General features: G+C 40.5%; 1 protein-coding gene across 1 annotated transcript in view; it reads right to left on the bottom strand.

The window, feature by feature from the left end:
• LOC149281856 (G protein-signaling modulator 1-like) overlaps positions 1–23,055 on the bottom strand; it is a 42,589-nt gene that overhangs the window by 16,755 nt on the left and 2,779 nt on the right. The window contains exons 6-10 of the mRNA XM_089498995.1: positions 22,671–22,826; positions 21,135–21,243; positions 19,157–19,283; positions 11,488–11,558; positions 11,108–11,263 (exon numbers count right to left, since the gene is read on the bottom strand). Coding sequence (XP_089355121.1) covers positions 11,108–11,263; positions 11,488–11,558; positions 19,157–19,283; positions 21,135–21,243; positions 22,671–22,826 — 619 coding nt within the window. The remainder of the gene's footprint in view (positions 1–11,107; positions 11,264–11,487; positions 11,559–19,156; positions 19,284–21,134; positions 21,244–22,670; positions 22,827–23,055) is intronic.

The raw sequence follows: 23,055 nt of genomic DNA on the forward strand, positions 1-23,055 counted from the left end.
CAATGGAGCCACCAAGGTGTAGAGGAAGAGAAGCTCCATGTCGCTGCCAAAAGTTATGAGAACATGTACTCCATGATGTGGTTGGCACCTTAAGACGCTCTATGTAGTTGCTTAGATGATCTTTTAGGGGTTAAATCCCTCAACCCAACGTCACCCACCCAAATAATGTTTGGACCACCGACAAGTTCTGCAGGAAAAAATATAACAGACTTTCCGGGAGGACCAATGTCCATTCCAGCTTGGAAGCTTCAACGTTGACATGGACATCACAGCGTTACATTGTTGCAGTAGAATCGTTCTATGGAATGTTCTAATCTGTTTGAGTCATTGAGTTAACCATTTTCTACTCTTTTTGCTATATGATATGTTAGTCTATATAAAATAGAAATTGACTTTTTTATCTATGTAGTATCATGCCATTGTCTTTTCAATGCCAACATAGACCAGCTTTTGCCTCAAACTAAGTCAGAATGAGTTATTTTCTTGTCCTCTAGCCTTCAACCTGAGGCTTTTAGATGATGTCGAGGACATAGGTCTAGCTCTGTATTGCTTTAGAAGGGAGATGATGGCACGAGGCAGGCAAGGACACCAACAAACCCCTCTTGGCTGTTAACCAACAAACCCCCATGGAGAACATCGAGTGTTGAGGTCAAAAAGTTATATTTTATAGTCTATATGAAAACAAAGCAATCTAAACCAGGTCATGGCAATATTAGAGAAAATGGCTTTCCAGCTAAGACAACCTTGAAGACTATCAAATCATAATTAACTTCATTAGAGCTCTTATAATATCAGGAGGTAAGGAATTATCACCAGTCCCTACATGCAATTCACTTATTCCTTCCCAAAGGGGGTGTCCTACAAGCTTCTCGATAGAACTAATCCCATCATTTCTATCTGTATATTTGCATTAACCATATACTGACATGTTCAGCAACCTACAGCGGTTAGGGTCCAAAAACCCAGCTACATTATTCTCTGCAGGCTATAGAATCAGTGCGTTCAGCCAAGTAATGAAAATGGAGGAGAGGATGGGGAGGGTGATGGGGGCAAGAAACCGGGGTGAATCCACAGTTTTTTTGGCTATTGAGCCTGGATCAAATTTAACCTCCGATAAAGACTTCAGAGTATGCAGTTCATCGACATATTAGATAGATACTAGCACAATTCTCATATATTGGTCAACATTTTGCCAGAACACCTAAAAAGTTGGGGATCTGGTGAAAGGGTTAAACAAGGATGACCTGTTTTTTGAGGTGAAAAAAAGCGAAAAGGTCCATTTTGGTCAAGCAACATAGGTACGTTTTGAGTGGTTATGCATGTGACTTAATATTTGTCCCACCTCCCCATGACCATTTCCCTCATACCCCCATGGCTATGATCTGCCCATGAAGCCTTTTATTTATTTTTGTGTAGGAGGTATTTTTGGAGGAGATGGGGTAAAGAAACCTAATGGTCATTCTTGTACTCTTAAGCTTTCCATGAGCTCCCTATTTGGATCAAATCCTAATTACTTGACCGAATCTGTGTTTAGCGTAACTTTGTTACCATGTGATGGTTCCTCAAGACTTGTAGAGCGGGGAGATATTCTAATGGATGGTCTATTTCTGCCACGAAGAAGCAGTATAATTACAGACCATGCGCAGAATGACATAATCAGATGGGAGAAGGTAGGTATTAGGCTTTTGTGCAGAAAGAGAAGTTTTTAGGTGGTGACAGCCTCACACGTTATCAGGATACATTGTTCCAAAAAGTTCTAACTTCGCTGCTTTTGAGAACACGGTCATCTCTCACCAGATTGTCCCTCCGTCTTGGGGAAATTCCAGCTTCATATAAATCCTAATATTAATCTAGGAGTATCTTGGGAGTTTATTGCCAAACCCCTAAATTCAACTTGAGGTTCCTAACTTGAGGTCCTCCTAGACTCGGCAACTATAGAAATAGCTAAACCAGAACTCATCAAAACACTAGTTGTAGGTAGTGATCCCTTGTAGCGACCAACTCCATGGAGAGACTGGACTGGGCGAATCCAAGAAGCAAGATAGTTATGCTTCCAAAATGTTTACTGCAGGTGCTTAATATTTTGCATAAAACAGCCTCCTTGCTCCACGAACAAGCCTACAGAAATTATTAAAAAAAAATCCTTAAGTACTAATTAACCATAAATGGCGGTATCGTTCAAACAATCATTTGGGATATGTATGGGTCAAATCACCCAGCATCGAGTCATTTCCCCGACTCTGTAGGACGTTTCTCTCTCTCTCTCTCTCTCTCTCTCTCTCTCTCTCTCTCTCTACCTGGAGACTTATGAAGTTTACATTTTTCTCCCCTAACGTTTTGCAAATTTTACACGCCGTCTCCTACGATGCCTCGCAGAAGGTTTATATTTCCCATGAGTCTCTGCCCCCTGCTCTATGTCACAAGTTCTATTTCCCCATCAATCAAATTACAGAAGAGACGACGAGTTTGGAAATGATCAGCAGCCCTGGGAATTCTCACGTGTCGACATAAACTGGAGAGTGAATCTGTCAAATATTTATCATAATATATATATATATATATATATATATATATATAATAAATACAATAATAAAATATATATAATAAATACAATAATAATATATATATAATAAATACAATAAAATATATATAATAAATACAATAATAATATATATATAATAAATACAATAATAATATATATAATAATGTAATATAATAATATATATATTATATATCCTCTTACACTGATGATCAGAACAATCTATATATTGTTTTAAGATTGTTCGAGGTCCATCACACTTGATTATGTTATATAATTCAAAATTTGTACAGACGCTAAAAACATAAATATTCTAAAATATAATGTGCTTCCAACACAATGTATCCAGTTTTATGACCGATCTGTTGTCTGTAACTGGCTGGTTACTTTGTATCACTCCAATTTTTACAACCTCTTTTCTAATTGGTGAATAAATTGGGGGACGGCCTTTTTTTGAGCGAATGATCAAGATAATTTTTATAGGAGATCATTTAATTATGTTTTTATTTATATGCATGAGAGTCAGTGTCAGAGCCGGCTGGGTGATTAAGACTGAGCCATTCTAATGTTTCCCACAGGCAGTATGAGATTAGTAGATTAGGCTCAATTATTGCACATTTTAGGTCCAGATTTTCCATAAATGGTTGTTCTCTTTAATACCTTTTACTTTTTATATAAAAAAATTGTAAATATTAATGGAAATGGAATTTTACGTTTATTTTCTTTTCTTTCCTAATTAATAAAGGATATTAGTAACATTGCTGTCCCTATTGCGTCTGCTGTATGGTTATAAAATAACCGGAATAATATAAATTAGATCATAATTCATTCTGGTTCTTTTTCTTCTATAAATACACTACTAGGAACTCATTCCAAACTGGATCAGGCCAATTTAATCGAGGCCAAACCAGAGCAATTTTGGGTCAAAATTCTAAATTTGGAACAAATCGTTGGAAAGATTGTATTTGTTTCCATGGCGATTGCTCCCAATTTAGTTCTTTGATAAATCTTCTCCGCCTATCTTTTTTTTTTTTTGGTTTCTAGATCATTATTAGTTGCTCAAAAAAAAATAAAAAAATAATCATTGGCGTAGAAATTTGGGAATTTTCTGGGCGAAAAGTTGACGAGATGTCACCATCGCTGGCGAGGAACGTGAAGGTTATAAAAAATAAAAGATAAATAAGAGAGTTCCTCGGGTTTATTAGCAGAGATGGAGCTTGGCGATGAATCGTGGCATGATAGGGTTAATGAAGCCAGCACCGTTGGCTCGACGTGGCCCCATCTGGGACTTGGTGTTGGTTCACGGCTTGAAGCATCGAGGTTGCCCCGGCTCTAAAGATACAACAGGCAGTTGTCAACGATGGCTAGTGATAAATGAACGCCCAAGGATGGGGTTGTTGCGTTACCCTCTCTCTATGTACCCAGGTGGCAGAAAAACAAAAGCCTTTAACAAAACACGGGGCACTTTATTATGACGAGCATAAAAAAATAAATAAATAATTAAATAAATGACAGGCTTATCGGCGGGGAGCAGGGAATTTCTCGGAGCCGACTGCGGCTAATAAATTCATTAGACGCCAATTACATTCAGAACTGTTACCGGATTCACAAAGTCAAAGCTAAAAAAAAAATACAAGGGCGCCAAGAATCCTCTCATTATCATTACATAAATGTAAGGTAAGAAAGTTTTACTTTACCAAGTGGATACGTGGAACAGCCTCCCAGCAGAAGTGGTAGAGTTTAACACAATGCATGGGAGTAAAGACTGAAACCTTAATCAGTCGTTGGTCTCGTCTTAGATTCAGGAGCCGTATGTCTATCCCATGCATGTTTAAATTCCCTTGCTGTATTAGCCTCTGCCACTTCTGCTGGGAGGCTGTTCCTCTTATCTACCAGCCCGTCACCTTTGTCATTTTTACAACATTAACATAGCAAGCACTGACGTTATGTTTTCCCATTTAAATAAACAGTCTTGTAACTTCCTATGAGCTCCAGATTACGGCCAAATGTTTGAAGGTTATATTGTTTCCGTATCTTGACAGCTTTATCAGAGCGGACAAAGTGTTCATTTAGACTTTTATTATTTCTCCTTTTTTTTTGCAGCAAAAAATAAAGGGGAGCCCCATTGAAACAATATTTTTTTTATCCTTGAGCATAACCCCCCAGTGCTGTATACAGTAATATAACCCCCCAGTGCTGTATACAGTAATATAACCCCCCAGTGCTGTATACAGTAATATAACCCCCAGCGCTGTATACAGTAATATAACCCCCCAGCGCTGTATACAGTAATATAACCCCCAGCGCTGTATACAGTAATATAACCCCCCAGCGCTGTATACAGTAATATAACCCCCCAGCGCTGTATACAGTAATATAACCCCCCAGCGCTGTATACAGTAATATAACCCCCCCAGTGCTGTATACAGTAATATACCCCCCAGTGCTGTATACGGTAATATAACCCCCAGCGCTGTATACAGTAATATAACTCCCAGCGCTGTATACAGTAATATAACCCCCCAGCGCTGTATACAGTAATATAACCCCCAGCGCTGTATACAGTAATATAACCCCCCAGCGCTGTATACAGTAATATAACCCCCCAGCGCTGTATACAGTAATATAACCCCCAGCGCTGTATACAGTAATATAACCCCCCAGCGCTGTATACAGTAATAACCGCCAGTGCTGTATACAGTAATATAACACCCCAGCACTGTATACAGTAATATAACCCCCAGAGCTGTATACCGTAATAACCTCCAGTGCTGTATACAGTAATAACCCCCCAGTGCTGTATACAGTAATAACCTCCAGTGCTGTATACAGTAATATAACCCCCCAGTGCTGTATACAGTTATATAACCCCCAGTGCTGTATACAGTAATATAACCCCCCAGTGCTGTATGCAGTAATATAACCCCCCAAAAATATACCTCTTTAGAGTCTAATGGGGTGATTAAGACTGAGCCATTCTATTGTTCCCCACAGGCAGTATGATAAGGAGTCGGGGGGTTTAGTAGATCGGGGATCAGATAACAGAGCGAGAATCATACAAACGGCTGATATGCAGCTGCCTGAAAACATTATATTATGGGGCAAAACTACAATTGGTAAAAAATAAAACCGTCCAATATTTCTGAAAAAATTTATTTTTAATCTGATAATATTAATAAAAAAAAATACTTTAACTCTTTTCCGATTCACATTTGGGTTTTTTGCACAGTGTAATCCAAACAATATACATTTCTATCCATGTACCACGGAATTCTATGTACATGAAGACTGAGAAGGCATGAGAGTCAGGAGGAAAAGAGATCCAGAGAAAATAAAACAGAATTATTTTCAAAATCGTAGTTTCTTTTAAGAGCCGGAAGGGTGAGCCGCGCACGGCTAATATGTTTCTTTATTTAAATACACTTATGATTAGCCATCATATTGCATACGTCTTTGAGTTTGACCTGTGGCCCCCCAGCGGCGCTTATCATCCAAGGTTGGAATGGCCGCAGTGGAGTCTGAGATTAATTGTGTGGTTTGGGGGATGCCGTGAGCGTCTCCTTAGAGGGGCTCCTGAATGCGGTTTGCGAGGTTGTGATATGATTGATTTGACTGCCTTTCTAAGAGCAACTCTACGGGGAACGGGGGGCCAAAGGGCGACTGAAGGTTTAAGTGAAAGGCATTCGCTGTCTGTTATTCTACCCAACCTTATTTCCTAAAAGAAGCGCAAGTAAGGCAATGGCCGACATATTGAGAGAGTAGCTCGTGTCTTGAAAAAAAGTAATCTAATCTAGATTTCATGAGAAATTGGGGCAGATGAGATGATCCTAATGGTTCTTTTCAGCCATCAATTTCATTTTTTACCCTAGTCCCTACCCCAGTTTCGAGATAAATGGGCAGATTCTCAGGGATTTCACCCCAATCTCAGTGTCTCTGGGTGAATGGGCAGATTCTCAGTCTGCTGCCCACTCTTTCCTACTCTACTATGATTTAATTATATGTCAGCATCCCGATTGGTGCTTTTCTCCCTGCTTTATCACAGCTGGAATCCCTGCTTGAATACAGGTGGCTTCATTAAGAATATCTTTACCTCCTGACAAGCCACGGCTTTCATAAAGACCATATGGTTGCCACCATTAGCCAATCGTTACAGTAGAATCTTTGTTATGGGGTATTAAAGAGTTAAGATAAGTGATTGTAGAAAGCATCCAGGTAGCTCAATAACTGGTTAATATATATCTGCCCTCTTTAAAGCGACACATTTTGGGGAAAACTATATTTTTCAAGATACTGTCTGGTCTTTTTAAGAAAGAAAAAAGTGACATCTGAGACTAATGACCAATCATGCAGGTCACCCAATATTCCGTCAATTATAATATACTATGAGATTTATACCTTTTTTTGAATTCTAGCGCAGAGCTATTTATATTATCCAGGGAGCTTTCACAGATGGCACATAGGAGGAGTACAACAGACACACTGAGATAAATGATCTATTTATACAAATGAAAAAGAAGAAATTGATATTACATATGTACATTGTGAATATATATATATATATATATATATTCTATGATTATGATGTATACAGGGCAGCAATGAGTTAACTGCACCATTTCAAGATACATTTTTCCCGCAATTAAATCAGCACAAAATATATTGACAACACACGCAATGCACACCTGGATAGTACTCCAACTGCCCTTCCAATATAACAATACCTGGGCCATAGCTAGACATGAAAGAATTACAAATAAACAGGGACATTATGGTGGAAAGTACAAGCCATTTACATATTCCTGATAATAAAGCTGATTTTGTAACAATTATTATGTTACGCCCATAATTTATGGTCCTACAGTGGAATGCTCAGGGGCTGCTCGCTGGAGGATTCTCAGAGCAATAGTCATGTAAATGGGTAAAAGTTAAAGCGTATTCTCCAGAGGTATCCCTTTCTGGGGGGTTTTTCCTCTCTTAAGTGACGCCTCTTTGTGAATCCAGAGGCAGCCCTCTGTTGCCTTTATATTATAATCTCCTTATGCAAATACACCAAAGAGTTGGTTTATAATGGTTTTACTGGCAAAGTAACTAAGTTACATACTTCTATATAAAGTATATTCTTACCCCAAAACTGAGGCTATAAAGGAGAACTTCACTAATCCCACCACATTCTCTAATCCCACCACATTCTCTAATCCAACCATTTAGACCAACTGCAACATTTTACACCAACACATTATATTGTTCCATAAGAAAAAAAAAGCTTTTTGAGGCCCTTCCAAAATCCCTTCTCTGTCCGAGACCCGCGCAAACTTTCGATGTGCAAACTTCACAGAGACCGCAAAACAGCAGTAATTCTAAAATCTAATTAAACACAAACGGAAAGTTTTTTTTCCACGTTTGTAAACGCAGATAAGAAATAGGCTTCATTGTCTCATAACCATTGGCTACGTCTCCAGGTCCCGGTGTGTTTCAAGTAATTAAATAAGGTGTTCATTAACCCCTTAATGACAAAGGCTGTACATGTACGGGCTCAAAATGCATTGTTTTCAAGGGGTTTAGGGACCGCCCATTGTCCTTAAAGGGGTTAAAGCTCGTCAAAGTCAGCGGCACAAGAAATCCCTTTTAATAAGCGCCGTGGCAGCTTATCCCGATCCGTGTCTTCATTAAACTAATCCGACACCGGGCCTCGGAAACTCCACAGAAGTTCAGCGAATAGTTAATGGGGCATTATTTTCGCTCACACCGTTTAACCCCGCAATTACTGTTGCTTTTAATTTGCTATTCCACGCCTGAACGCACAGCTCATTCCTTCGCAGACCTCGCAGCTGCGTTCCTCTTGTTTGTGACAGATTACGGAAAAAAAAACCAAACAAAAAAAAACCCAAAATGAAATAAAGTGGAGAATAACAGTTTCAGAATTCTGCACAAATGAAATTCTTGCAATCAAACAAAACAAAGAACATATTTTTTATACAAACGTATAACAGGGTTACGCTGGAATTTCAAATTAGCTTGAAAAAACAGAAAATCACCATAGCACCCAACGTATAAGAATAAATACCGTATGGCACGTATATAGTATCCATGCGCACAATTATCATAAGAATTAACCCGCGATAAGCATTCATTACAGATTTAGAAAGGGAAGTTCAGGAATCAGTCATAAGCCACTGTGAGGTTAATGGAGTTCATATTAATATTTATCAACATTCTACTGAGGGGGTAGGAGAGAAGTGGAACAGCTTCCCAGCAGAGGTGGTAGAGGCTAATACAGTGAGGGAACTTAAACATGCATGGGATAAGCATATGGCTCCTGAAACGGGCCGACCAGATGGGGCCGAATGGGGCCTATTTGCGAAAAAAAACAAAAAAACTTTTTTTATGTTTCTGACATGTAAAGACAAATCAGATCCTTTTTTTCTTTGTATTAAACACTAAAGATGTATTAAGTATTTTGTATTTTCTTTTTTTTTTTTTTTTGCAGGATTTTTTTTCCATAAATACAATTATTGATACAAACTTGTTATAAAATGACAATCTTTAAGATTGTAGCATATATTTTAATATAAATATGTTCCAAGCTAATTTTTTCTTTACAGAAGGCCTGAGGTCAGACAAGGATTTTGGGGGGGAAAAAACAGAAGCGGAAATCCAGGATTGGCATGTAGAACGAGGGACGCATCTCACGTTAAAAAAAAACAAACACCTACTGGTTTATAAAATGCACAAAATTGCTACTCAGAGCCTCCCCGTTTCCGTTGATGTCCTAACAGAGAAGCCGTTTCAAAATAAAAATATCTCCGGCCAAACCTCGGATTCTGCCAAAGTAATCAAATCCTCTCGGAGACGAAGATTTTTTATATATATTCGAAGTACACAACGTTCCGTCCAAAATGCAAAACATGCATCATATCAAAATATCGCCTGTAAACTTCCCCTAACGCTCTGTGGGTTAATCAAAGTTTCAAAAGTGGTCTTATAACCATGGCAACCAAGAGACTCTTCCCACTGAATGCACCGGTTGCCATGGTAATGGAATCACTATTAGAACATTGCACTAAAATTATCCTTAACGTGTTTACAGAATTCATGAACATAACCCCAAACACAGTAATATAACCCCCCAGCGCTGTATACAGTAATATAACCCCCCAGCGCTGTATACAGTAATATAACCCCCCAGCGCTGTATACAGTAATATAACCCCCAGTGCTGTATACAGTAATATAACCCCCCAGCGCTGTATACAGTAATATAACCCCCAGCGCTGTATACAGTAATATAACCCCCAGCGCTGTATACAGTAATATACCCCAGCGCTGTATACAGTAAAATAACCCCCAGCGCTGTATACAGTAATATAACCCCCCAGCGCTGTATACAGTAATATAACCCCAGCGCTGTATACAGTAATATAACCCCCAGCGCTGTATACAGTAATATACCCCAGCGCTGTATACAGTACTATAACCCCCCAGCGCTGTATACAGTAATATAACCCCCAGCGCTGTATACAGTAATATAACCCCCAGCGCTGTATACAGTAATATACCCCAGCGCTGTATACAGTAAAATAACCCCCAGCGCTGTATACAGTAATATAACCCCCCAGCGCTGTATACAGTAATATAACCCCAGCGCTGTATACAGTAATATAACCCCCAGCGCTGTATACAGTAATATACCCCAGCGCTGTATACAGTACTATAACCCCCCAGCGCTGTATACAGTAATATAACCCCCAGCGCTGTATATAGTAATATAACCCCCAGTGCTGTATACAGTAATATAACCCCCAGCGCTGTATACAGTAATATAACCCCCAGCGCTGTATACAGTAATATAACCCCCCAGTGCTGTATACAGTAATATAACCCCCAGCGCTGTATACAGTAATATAACCCCCAGCGCTGTATACAGTAATATAACCCCCAGCGCTGTATACAGTAACCCCAGCACTGGTTTTATCTCATTTTGTTCCAATAAACTCCTTTTATCTGCAGACCTGGATGCTTTATGGCAATGCTAATGAAGTCCGTTCCTCCATAGACTTTCATTGGTCAGAGAGTCCTGCTTTTTAACTAAGACTGAGGCATTCTATTGTTCCCCACAGGCAGTATGATAAGGAGTCAGGGGGTTTAGGAGATCGGGGATCAGATAACAGAGCGAGAATCATATAAATGGCTGATATGCAGCTGCCTGAAAACATTATATTATGGGGCAAAATCTATAACTAATTCCCCCCCAAAAATACAACCTAATATTTATGAAAACTTATTTTTAATTTTAATTATTTTAAAGATTTGCCTGGCATCCTTCTTCTAACCAACTACCACTAGTGACAAACTGTCACCCAAGAAACCTTAATATTGCCATTTTTTATCCAGAAGGCCCCCCATTACAGTAATGGTTTCCTCCCACTTGGCATTTGTTTATGACATCATACTCCGGCGCCCAATCACAACCCTCCGGCGGGGTATAAATGATGGGTTTTGTTCTAGTCCCTCAGTCTGCCGTCGATGTAACTTTTCTCAGGGCTCAAGGAGTAAAAGTCGTAGTCCTTACCAGGTGGGGCATCTGGACTCTGACATCACTGGGGTCCGCGGGGACGGCGTCCTGAGATCTTCTCTCTGTGGGGAGCTGGCCGTCTCTGTACTTTTTACTCCTCGAAGGTTTACTCGTGAAGTCCTTTCTGACGCCAATCGCGTGGCCGTCGCTGTTCTGGTCCTGTTTGCGTAAAAGAAAGGGAACCAAAATGTATCAGAAACCTTCGATTTTCATCAAAAGCATCCGTTAACCCTTTGAATGTCACCCAGTGTCTTATTTGTATGGCAGATAAGATTTGTAACGAGTGGGGGTTACACGGGGCTGGCATTTAAGCCATTTGCTGGTTAGAATTTGATGGGGTGGAAAAAGTAACACATCTGGTATAGAGGTATCTTTACCTTCTCTGCTGGAAACTTTATTAACTCCAAGCTGTCCATACTGAAGCGCGGCGCCCTCTTGGGTCTGGCACCTGGAAAATAGAAGTATATGAAACAAGATGATGACGCCGACATTTTTTGTCTACGGAACGATCTTCGTACATACAAAAAATCTGCATCACTGCCGACAGAAAATCACAAATTTGATTTAATTTCTAAGAAAATGTTGGGAAATATTTCCCGCAAATAAGATTTAAAAACAAGTCTTTTTTTTTTTTTTTTTGTACATCACCACTGAATATGAAGGCACTATATAAATCAACAGTAATATAGCACTTGGCTGGGGTGGGGGTGATGTGTTATTGGGTTTGCGATGCATCATGGGAGTTGTGGTTCTCGGCAAAGAAACATAGAACTTGTCAGGAGATCAGCCCCCATTCGGCCCCCGTCTAGTCGCCCGTTTCTCCTGCTGTAAAGACTCAAACCTTAATCAGTAGTTGGTCTCGTCTTAGATTCAGGAGCCGTATGTCTATCCCGCGCATGTTTAATACCCTCGCTGTATTACCCTCTACCACTTCTGCTGGGAGGCCGTTCCAATTATCTACCATCCTTTCAGTAAAGTATTATATCTTAAATATAAAACTTACCACTCCTAATCCATGAATGCTCTAATGGTGATGGGTGTCTGTCGTATGATAAAGCATGCCCCTCTAAGCCACCGGTTTGATCATTGGTGGACCATCGATGGTCGTCGGAGAAGAAGATGGCCCACCTTCCAAGCTCAGCTCTCAGCAGTGTCTGAAGCTAAATTGTATTTTGGATACTCTGCAATTCATCCTACCCCCCCCCCTACCCTCCTTAAAATATTTATCGGCATGACTGCCAGCTCAGAGCCAGCGAACGGAAAACCTCAGGGGTATTTCTAAATGCTCTCTCTGTCTTTTAGGTTTCACTCTGATCTCTGAAAACTCACTTGGAGGAATTGGCTGGAAGTCTAGGAGTCTGTCGGCTTTCAGGGCGTTTCCAGAAAGCGAGCCGACTCCGCGTGTTAAAGTGCGGCCATTATCCCCAATCGTCAAATATATATCCCCGAGTCTCCGGGGTGCGTGACGCGGCTGTCGGAAGACCACCGTTCTCTGTGGCCGTGGAGAAGGTTCCTCATGGAGCGTCTGTATGGACACCAACCAAGATTTTGGGGGGGGTATAAAAAATTCCAGACACAATTTTTGGGGGTTCTTCACTATTCTACGACGTGATCTGCTCAATAGACAGCCCTTGGAAAAAAAAAGATGTCTGATGAGCTGGTGGGCTTTCTGTCTGGGTTGACTTGAGGTCTCCCCATCCCATGTTGGGTTTTTGGCCCAGGGACGCGTATAAAAAAATATTATTACCCAAGGTATAAACTCGGTGGCCCCTTGGCTATCTGAAAGTGACATTTCTTTGTATACGTCGGGAAAATGGCGCGAGACCCTCCAAACCAGCACGCGGCATACCCTTGCGATCCATAAAGAGTTACTGTATTGCGCAACAGTTGCGAGAGCTGAATTCCGACCCTAGGAACGGTTCCGAATACCATTAACGGAGCATTTCCTCCATCCGCCGACACTAATTGCCCTCCGGCCTCTCATGGTCATTGATCCCCGGAGCTGGAGAGAGCTTTAAGTTCAAAGCTTCTGCCGGAGTAATGCACTTGTCCAGAACACGAGTCCTTTCTTCTCATTTGGCTTCATTACTAACAGTCTACTCAATGCTTTACAGAGAATGAGTTTGGCCAAAACCATCCAGTCTGGGCTATTTAGCAAATTATAAAAATCCAGACCTCATGTTTTTGTTGTGGAAAACAAAGAGTACCCATCATATTATTATTATTATTATTATTATTATTATTATATTTTTCTGATTTTATTATCATTATTATTTATTTATTTATGAATAATAATGATAATAATCCAAATAATAATAATAAATGCAATAAAGGAGACACATTGCTATCTTTGAGAGGTAGGAGAGGAACTAGGAAAGCAGATTAATAACCTATGGCTGCATACATCCAACGAGGGGCTCTCGGAAGCTGTAGACCTAATTAAAACTCAGGCAAATAAATCAGTGGAAACCTATTCACCAAAGACAGATTACGGGGGAAATCATCACCTCCCATTCATATCTTCTAGAATCCAAATGGAAATGTCTGGAAGGAGGACCAAGAAAAAGAAAGAAGAGAGCGGGATGTCGGCGTTGGGATTCGGTGGCCAACCGAAGGTCAACTCAGTAGATAAGTCCCAACATTCCTAAAGAAGTGAAGAGGACTGGTGAGGAGTTCTCACACTTTAGATGGCAAAGGGGGTCTAGAAAATGTGTAGTTTTAGTGAAAGCCTCAAAAAAATCAAATTTCGATCGATGTCTCCAGTACCCTGCATGCGCGGGATAGACATACAGCTCCTGAATCTAAGACGAGACCAATGGCTAATTAAGGTTTGAGTCTTTACAGCAAGAGAAACGGGCGACTAGACGGGGGCCGGATGGGGGCTGATCTCACGGCAGGTTCTAGGTTTCTATGTTACATCTCTTTCTGTAACAGCTTTTTTAAACCCCCCCCCCTCCCGGATACACTGGTGATTATTATATCTTGTTCCTGGACTCTTATGATATAAATATAAGCTCACGAACTTGGCTCAACCTGCCTCCCCTCCCCCGCTGCGCTCTTATCTCAAACCCTAAACCGGTAGCGGAGAGCGCATTGCGCAGACATTCCCGATAATACTAATTACAGAGCGTATTAAGGCGAAGACTAATTCCTTCTTTATCTTATCTGAATTATTTTAATTGTGTGGACATCGTGGGGCATTTATTTATTTTCCCAAGAAACTAGGTTGGCGGCCGGCAGAGCGCGGTTATCACAACGCCGTCCGAGCGGAATCAATAATTAACGTGAGAGCTCGGCTGGCGATGTCCGTGCGGGCCGACGAAAAACTCACCCAAAGAGGGGCACCTTTGTTTCGAGGGGGGGGTGGATAGGGGTGAAGCTTCTGGGATCTGGAAGTCTTAAGTCACTACTAGTTTCTGATTTTAGTGAATAGCTGGAATTATAATGGGCTCCGGGGTGAAATGCGCTCGGCTATAGCTTGCCCTATTGGGGGCTTTTAGGCTTCTCCCCATTAAATCCAATGAGGGGCAGAGTAACAAGTGGGAAAAGGGGGCATTTGCCCATAAAGTGATGATAGCTGGAGATAAAAACCTTTTATTAAATAATTTACAAAAAACACGTAAAACGCGTCAGACCTGATTTTTTACCCTTTTACATGAATAGGGATTTTTTTTTTTAGGACCACTAGGATTTATTTTTACAAATGTTAACATTTTTGCTTTATATGCAGAGTTTTTGTTTTAAATATATATATATATATATATATATATATATATATATATATATATATAAATTCCATTATTCTGCTTTTATTTCTGATCAAAAGGGTCTCATCTATTGATATAAAAAAAAAGTAATTAGGAAAGCAAAATTAAGTTTATAATGCGCCTCCCGGCCAAATCAATACGCTGTGATATAGGAAAGTAATGGCGTGTTTTATCCCAGCATCGATCCATGGAAACGCCAGCGAGTGATTTAAGGCGATGCTCTTAGGTTACCTTTCATGCTCCAGGAATTGTATTTCTTGTCGTCCCGCTTATCAGTGTTTAAAAAAAAAAAAAAGACCCAAAAAACATGAATTCCTATGAATGAGAGCAGTGTTTTTACTCTTTACTCGCTGGGGGGGGGGGGATATACATGCTGCTGGCAGGATCGGAAGAAAATGTACAGCTCAAAAGAAAAGTAACCTTGGAAAGTATTTAAAGTCGGCTGCTTATTAATAATCATGATAATAATAATAATAAATAATAATCATGATAATATTAATAATAAATAATAATCATGATAATAATAATAAAAACAATAATAATGATAAAAATAACAATAATAATAATATTAATAATAATAACAATAATAATGATAATAATATTATTATTATTTTATTAATAATAAAAAAACAATGATAATGATAATAATGATAAAAATAACAATAGTAATAATAATCATGATAATAATAATAGCTATTACGGTATATATATATATATATATATATATATATACACACACAAGTACACATGGCCAATGTAGGGTTAAAAATTTAAGCATTCTCCAAATCGTAACATTTTTTTTCCCCATTTCAGCCTCTCGATCTGTCTTATTCCTCCCCGTCACAGCTCGCTTCCTTTCTCATTCTATTCCTGTCTCGTCCGTGTTTATATTTTGAATATATTCTGCTTTTTCTTCCCGTATCGACGTGACATTTATACCCCGGATCTAAGACGTTCTCTGACTATTAAGCTCTGTATGCAAATTAACCCCTTCGTTGGGCAGTTTGCACACGTGGTTTCCTAATTAGCGGAAGGAGTTTGGATGCTCCGCCTGCTTTTATACCATGTGACAATTAAGTGTCCCTGGCAAAAAATGAATAATCAGAGAACATTGTACATGATTAAGGAATTCCTGTAAGGGACATTGAGTAGAACTAGGAATGGTGCTTCTGATTTTATATATATTATATATATATATATATATATATATATATATATATATATATATATATGTGAAACGCAAATTTACTGAATTTTGGAAAATTAGGTGATTTGTTCAAAGCCACAAAATGAGGCCAGACTCCCCACGAAGCCCTTTCACTCACTCTCACTTTCATTCATTCACACTCTCGTTCACGCTCTCTCTCACACCTCTCTAAATGTTTCCCTACTTCCTCTGCCACTCCTGCTTTCCGTATCTTCTTTTTCTTCGCCTTCTATCTTCTCTCTTTCATCTCTCTGTCTTCTGTCTTCGTCGGCGTCGCTGTGCCCTAAGGTGAACTTCCACCGAAAATGCCTGGATGATTGGGGGAGAGGATGTCACTTTTGGCGGAAGTTCATTCCATCTCATATCTGGGGAGTTGAGGACGAAGACAGAAGATGAAAGATAAAAAGATACAAGAAGAGAAGCGGTCGGCAGAGAAGGTAAGAGAAACATTTGGAGAGAGTGAATGAGCGAATGAGAGTGAATGTTGCCACATTTTCGTCAGAATTGAATGGGTGGGGAAACGTAATTTGTTGTACGAAAACGAATGGACCAAAAAGGAAAAGAAAAATGAAAAATTAAAGCCGGAATTGGGGCAATTCTCTCTATTTTGACCGTTCTGGCATGGATTCCTCTCTGTGAGGCTCGTTGCCAGCAGCCAGCAGGGGGGTTTATCAAGCAGCGCAAGCCTCACAGTCCTAGATAAGGCTGGTTGGGTACGCGGTGACCGAGCTCCGTGATACTCTTGGTTGTCCTGAATTAACTTCCAGGAGTCTCCCGTAATGCGTAGTTTAGGCGACGAGTCCCTTTTCCGCCCCCCCGGCAGAGGTAATCTGCAGATCTAATGAGATCTCTCTGAAGATCTATGTGCATCCTGCCGGCTTTCTAGTCTGCTTTGATCAGGAGATGTTGAGTCCTGCCGATCAGCACTCTCCGTGTGTTTAATCGATACCTCCCGGGATGCAGATAATCATTTCAGCAATAAAACAGATTTTTAGGTTAAATAAAACATGTAAAAAAAGGTTATTTGTCTAAATAAGGACTGAATCTGAACCAAAACAAATTGGTCTTTTGCACCATCTCTGTGTCTCATTCTGCTTAAGAAACCCAGAACCTGGTGGGAGATCGGCCCCATCCGGCCCCCATCTAGTCCCCCGTTTCTCCTGCTGTAAAGATTCAAACCTTAATCAGTCGTTGGTCTCGTCTTAGATTCAGGAGCCGAATGTCTATCCCATGCATGTTTAATCCCCTAACTGTATTACCCTCTACCACCTCTGCTGGAAGGCTGTTCCACTTATCTCTCAACCTCTCAGTAAATACAAAGATTTCCAGTAGTCAGCCCAAAACTAGTTCCTATTTTTGCCTTTTAAAAATAAAAAAATTAACAAGAAGAAAAAAAAGTTTTATCAAGGCGGGAATCTATTAGGGAACCTGGAGCTCTAAGCATACAGTGGGCAAAAGGGTTAAATTAAGGCAACAAATATGAAATTACCTCTATTTTGAGCCATGGCTCCGCCGTAACCTTTTCCCTAACGATCAGGAACATCTCACGCCCCCAGATCTTAGCAAAAAACCTACAATTTGATATTCTGCCCCGGGGCGTACTGCGAGCATATCTCCCATACACACACACGTATACATACACACCCTGTATTCACGACGCGCTCCACCTGTGTTGAGGGCAACGCGGAACTTGGAAACCGAAGGAAAGGAAAGGCTTTGGAATGAAGTCATTAATGTAGAAGCAGCCAAGACTATCAGCACATGACAACAACCCCGGGTTTTAAGGGACTTACATGGCGACGTTAAGTCACAGGAGGCAAAATAATTCTCTAACGCTGATAAATTAGCTACGGCCCTGACATCCCATATATATAATTACAAATATTAATGCTTTATGAGGCTTTTTTTATTAATTTTCAATATTATAAGAAAGTATTAAATTTTTTTTTTTACATTTTTTAAGTCAAATTTACTAAAGTTGCATATCTTGTGTTGATTTTCATATCACAGATCTAAAAATCCCCCCAAAATAATGAATTGTAGCGGTGACAGCTACCCCCATTTGCAAATCTGAGTAGACAAGGCCAGTCTATATTTAACTGGAATTTAAAAAAAAAAAATTATAAAAAAAAAATACATAGAGAAAGCCAACAAAGAATCCAGAGCCGGGGGAATCGTTTGAAAGGAGTAACCCAGCATTGGAAGAGATCCCTTTTTTAGAGGGAATCCAGTATAGGAGACAACCTTCTAGAAAAAGGATACAGAATTGGAGTGAATCTTTTCTAGAGGAATCCAGAATAAAATCAAATTTTAAAATGGAAAAGAGAGCTGAGGTTCTGAGCCGTGAAAACAGAGACGATTAGGATCGGCGAATATCCTGAGTTCCCCGAGATACCGCTTGGAAATTAACCTCTGCCTGCACTCATGCGAGATATAATTAGTTTAGTTGCTTCGTGTCCTATTTCCACATCCCAAATTAGCGAGCATGTGACCTCCGCGGTAACCACAGCCATTTATCTAGAGACAAAAGAACCCTTACAGAATGTGAGTCAGGAGCAGCCACGCCTGGCCTGCTTCGCCCTCTTTACCGTGACATCTCTAAGTAACGTTATCTATCGTGTATCGTGATAATTGTTACCTTACTGGACAAATGGAAGAAAGAAACAGTGGAGTGTTAACACTTTGAAAGCCAGAGAGATGCCTGTCTACCAATTGGCTAAGCCTAGCAGCACCCAAGGGGTTAAAATCTGCCTCGGTGGCAGGGATTGCCGCTGTTTACCTAGCTGCACCTTGAAAGCCAATACGAAAAGGCTTGCGTTTTATTGCCAAGGTGCACCATACGGAAGGCCGCGTCGCCTCCGCTCCAGGACGACCTTAGCCGATCTGTCACATGACAATTAAGTGTTCTCGGCAAAAATAATTAAAACGAACAAATTTGTACTTGATTAGATAATTATTTCTGGGAAGGGTCTGGACATTCAGCAGTACATTTAGAAAAGATGTTGAGTTCAGCACAGCGGGTGGAAAAAAAAAGCAACTTTAATGAAACGGTGAAATGCGCAGGGGACCTACCTTGAGCTTCATAGCCGTCGTACGGCGGAGACATGTCCCCGTCGCATTCGCTGGCACCCATGCCTAGCGCGGACTTCAGCTGGGCTATGTTCATGCGGGCGGTTAGTTCACCGTTCAGGTCTCCGATCTGCAATCATAACGTAAGAAGATATTGAGCAACTTTCTGCCTGAAAGGGTCAAGTAGGAAAAAGTCTTGATTTGTGATACAAAAGACGTTGACCGACAAAAAAGTATCACAAAAGGCCTGCGTTAAACTGAGAATTGATACAACGTATCATTGATTACATTGATTCAATAGATGACTTGAGGACTTTGTGGTTCTCCAACTGGCTTGTGGACCTCACTCTTCTCCAAGGATCTCCAAAGATGATGACCCCGATAACTCACAGGGTCTGTGCTTATCAACACCAGAAAGAACAGGGACAAGAACCTGTTACATTGTATCTTTATATTATTTCATGAGAACAATATGTTTGGGCGAACTACGTCGTTGGTCCACGAGCTCCAGCATCCTTCTAGAGTGGTCATCAAATATAAAACGACCAGCATCCTTACCGATGCCGGAAACAGACTAATCCGTGTGTGACTGTCCCTTTAACATAAGAACCATCGCGGTCTCTTTTTCCCCATTAGATTCCGTGCCCTCTAAATGTTATCAAACAGTTCGGATTTGAATAGCCCCCTAATCTAGCAATGATAGAGAAAGTGGTTGGATGTCGGAGGACGCGATGAGGAAAATATCCAGCTGGCCGCGGAGAGGCTGTGAACAGACGCTGCTGGTACCGGTTCAAGAGTCTCGCTCCGCAGCCGGGTTTACCGGAGCGCGTTGGATCCCTGTGAGCTTTGACGATGCGGAATATTTCCGGAATTTAAGATCTTTCCTCCAAGCCCTTGGACGTTCCTCAGCCGAAGAGAGCATTAAACCGACCCTTGCTTTTAAGAATGAACCTTGCCACCGGGGGCCAGCGATCTAATCAGCTCATGGAATATGCAGTCAATCTAAGGGTTAATTGATGAACTCATTTTACAAACAAAAACCCGTTTCCTTAAAGTCTTTCTTGGAGGTCTTTAGAACTTTAAAGCAAACAATGAAGAAGGAACGCGGCCGCCTGCCAAACCTCTCTGTTTCACAGCGCCGACGGAACGTTTCATAACGTGGTTTTCCGAAACTGGTAATGCTGGGAAGGGCTTTTTTTCCCCCCACCAATTTCACATGAATTCTTTTAATGCTAAAATAAGCTTTCCCGCCAAAAATCTTAAAGGGGGAACCATCGCTCGATCCAAGATAAAACATAACCGAATCTGGTGCAGAAAACCACCCAACGTCGGTATTATTCTTATTTTTCTTTAGTTAATTAATAAAAATAACTAATGCAAATTTCCCTTTCATTCCCATAATCCTTCAACCAATACCCAATTGGAATCTTCACATCAGCCCAGACAGGAAGTTGTACCTCACTTCCTGGATTCCATCGACTTCAGATAGAAGTTCTGGAGACAACTTCAGGACAGTCAATTTGATCAATTTAATCCAAAAAAATATATATTAAAAGCTGATGCTTCTCTTTTACAATATTAAAAAAAAAAACCAACAACACATTTTGATAACAAAATTTAAGGGAATATCAATTTATAAACTTCATAAAAGAAGTTTTGGAATATTTTCACCGTCTTTCTCATTTTATTCTGGACTGTAAATGACATCATAGAACAAAAATGTCAATAAAATTTTGTCCCCCCCCCAAATCTTAAAAAAATCGCCTGCCTGTTTGGAAGTTCTAAACCTGGGCTACTGGAAATCGGGATATATATATATATATATATTATTTTTTTTGCATAAAATATTTTTTTGAGTAGGGAACGCACAAAATGGCTGAAATTCCATCAGGTTGGTTACCACCTGAATGAAGAATTAAGGGGTAGGGCATTTAAAGAGGCAGTGAATACCCCCCCTGAAGAAGAGGAGGCCGCGTCTTACCTCCCGGGATATCTCCTTGTGTCTGCTGGCGTAGCGCAGCGCCTCCTTGTGGTTTCCTAAAGAAACGTAGGCATTTCCGAGACTCCAGGAGGCCCGACCTTCCCCCACTCTGTAAACACAAAAACTTATTAAAAACACATTAATCGGAAATACATCACTGAACAACGTGATAAAAAAAAACATATCTCTACTTTTATAGTCTTTATTTAACTAATTGGTCTCAGGTCGATACTTTTGTTAATCAAAGTCCTTGATTTGACCCCTTCTAGTCGTCCGTTTCACCTGCTGTAAACCTTAATCAGTCGTTGGTCTCGTCTTAGATTCAGGAGCTGTATGTCTATCCCGCGCATGTTTAAATCCCCTCGCTGTATTACCCTCTGCCGCTTCTGCTGGGAGGCTGTTCCACTTATCTACTACCTTCTCAGTAGAAAATGTCACCATATATTATTTAAACAGACTTCCATATTACTATGTCCACAGTCCGGATTAAAAAAAAAGGATGCTCGTTGTAAGGTCATAGAGCCTCGATACATTTATTGGTGTCAGCGTCTTCTTATAACCCTGCGTTCCAAGGCAGGCCCCCAGCGCGTTCTGGGCTATCTCTGTATATTTGTCAGAGATGGGATTTGTCAGCTCAGGTCTTCGTGACCTTCCTTTCCATTTTATCGTTTGGTCTCGGGGGGGGTTAACGCTCCCCGGATCTATCACTTGTTATCACGTCCGTTGAGTGGTTTTATTCAATCCGTGCCCTGTGTCCTTAATAAAAGGATACAGCAGGGATTTGTTAGGGTATTGGCTTTCGGGGGGATGTATTAGGGGCTCCGAGCAAACAATTTAGGGGTCAATTTCTACTTGGGGGGCAAGAGACTGATAAAGGGTCGAAACTGTAGCGGACTTTAGCGCAAACTCTAAAATTAAATGGATTTAAAGCTGCATAAACTACAGAAAGCTAACACGAGGCTCATATTTACTTAAAGGAAATAGATGACCAATGACCTCCACTGAGAATAGCCGTTTTTAACTATGGCCCCAAATCTCCTTATTTTGTATGAAAGTACAGTATACTAAATAGTTGGTCTGTTAGCCCCCTCTAGTGGCTAGTTCCATAATTGTATTGAGAGGACCCAAGGTATAAATTATCCTAATAAATAGTTATTTAACACGGGCAGCTTATAATAACTCAATCTTATTAATCTAGCATCCGGAAGACTTTATCAGAGGTTGAATCCTTGGTCAGAGACCACTAGGGATTAGTCTAAGAGAAAAAAGGTTTTCGGCGTAAAAGGTTCCCCTTCTGGGGCGCCTCCAGTGATTGTGAGCTCCAGGGCTTAGCCATTAAACTTGGAGAAACCAAAACTAAGGGTTAATCTAAAACAATAATTATTAAGAATGTCAGGATTATTCCCCTGTGGCTTTGAGGAGGTTTCTGGTTGAGTTCTAATAAAATAAAGCATTGTGTATTATCCTGAAATCCACACTTCATGTGTTACTGGAAAGGGTTAATGTTTAGGAGGCCTCCCCATGTCCAGAACTCACCGGTCTCCAAGCTCTTGAGCTATGGAAAGATGTTTCAAGTGATAGTCGATGGCCCTTTCGTAGTCCTGCAGGAGAGTGTATGTGTTTCCGAGGCTATAGCAGGCTTGGGCTTCCACCGCCTGGTCCTTCAGCTGCCTCGATAGCTGTAGGGTCTTCCTGCGGGAAGAAAACGCGTTGGGGTATTACCTCTATAATAAGATAGACTTGGGTAACTACGTTGCTGGAAACGGAAGAGCTCATGAATGGCTTTTTAAAGCTAAATTAATGGAAAAACACCCATTTACCATCAAAGTAAAATAAACTATTGCATATAATACGCCCTGTAGAGGCAATCTTTCTGGCAATTTGCCCTGACCTCCTTGAGCCAATTTCGCCGGCATTATAC

This window comes from Sceloporus occidentalis, unplaced genomic scaffold, assembly GCF_023333645.1.
Source record: "Sceloporus occidentalis isolate IW3139 unplaced genomic scaffold, rSceOcc1.0.p SCAF_127, whole genome shotgun sequence".
In the NCBI taxonomy this organism is placed as follows: Eukaryota; Metazoa; Chordata; class Lepidosauria; order Squamata; family Phrynosomatidae; genus Sceloporus; species Sceloporus occidentalis.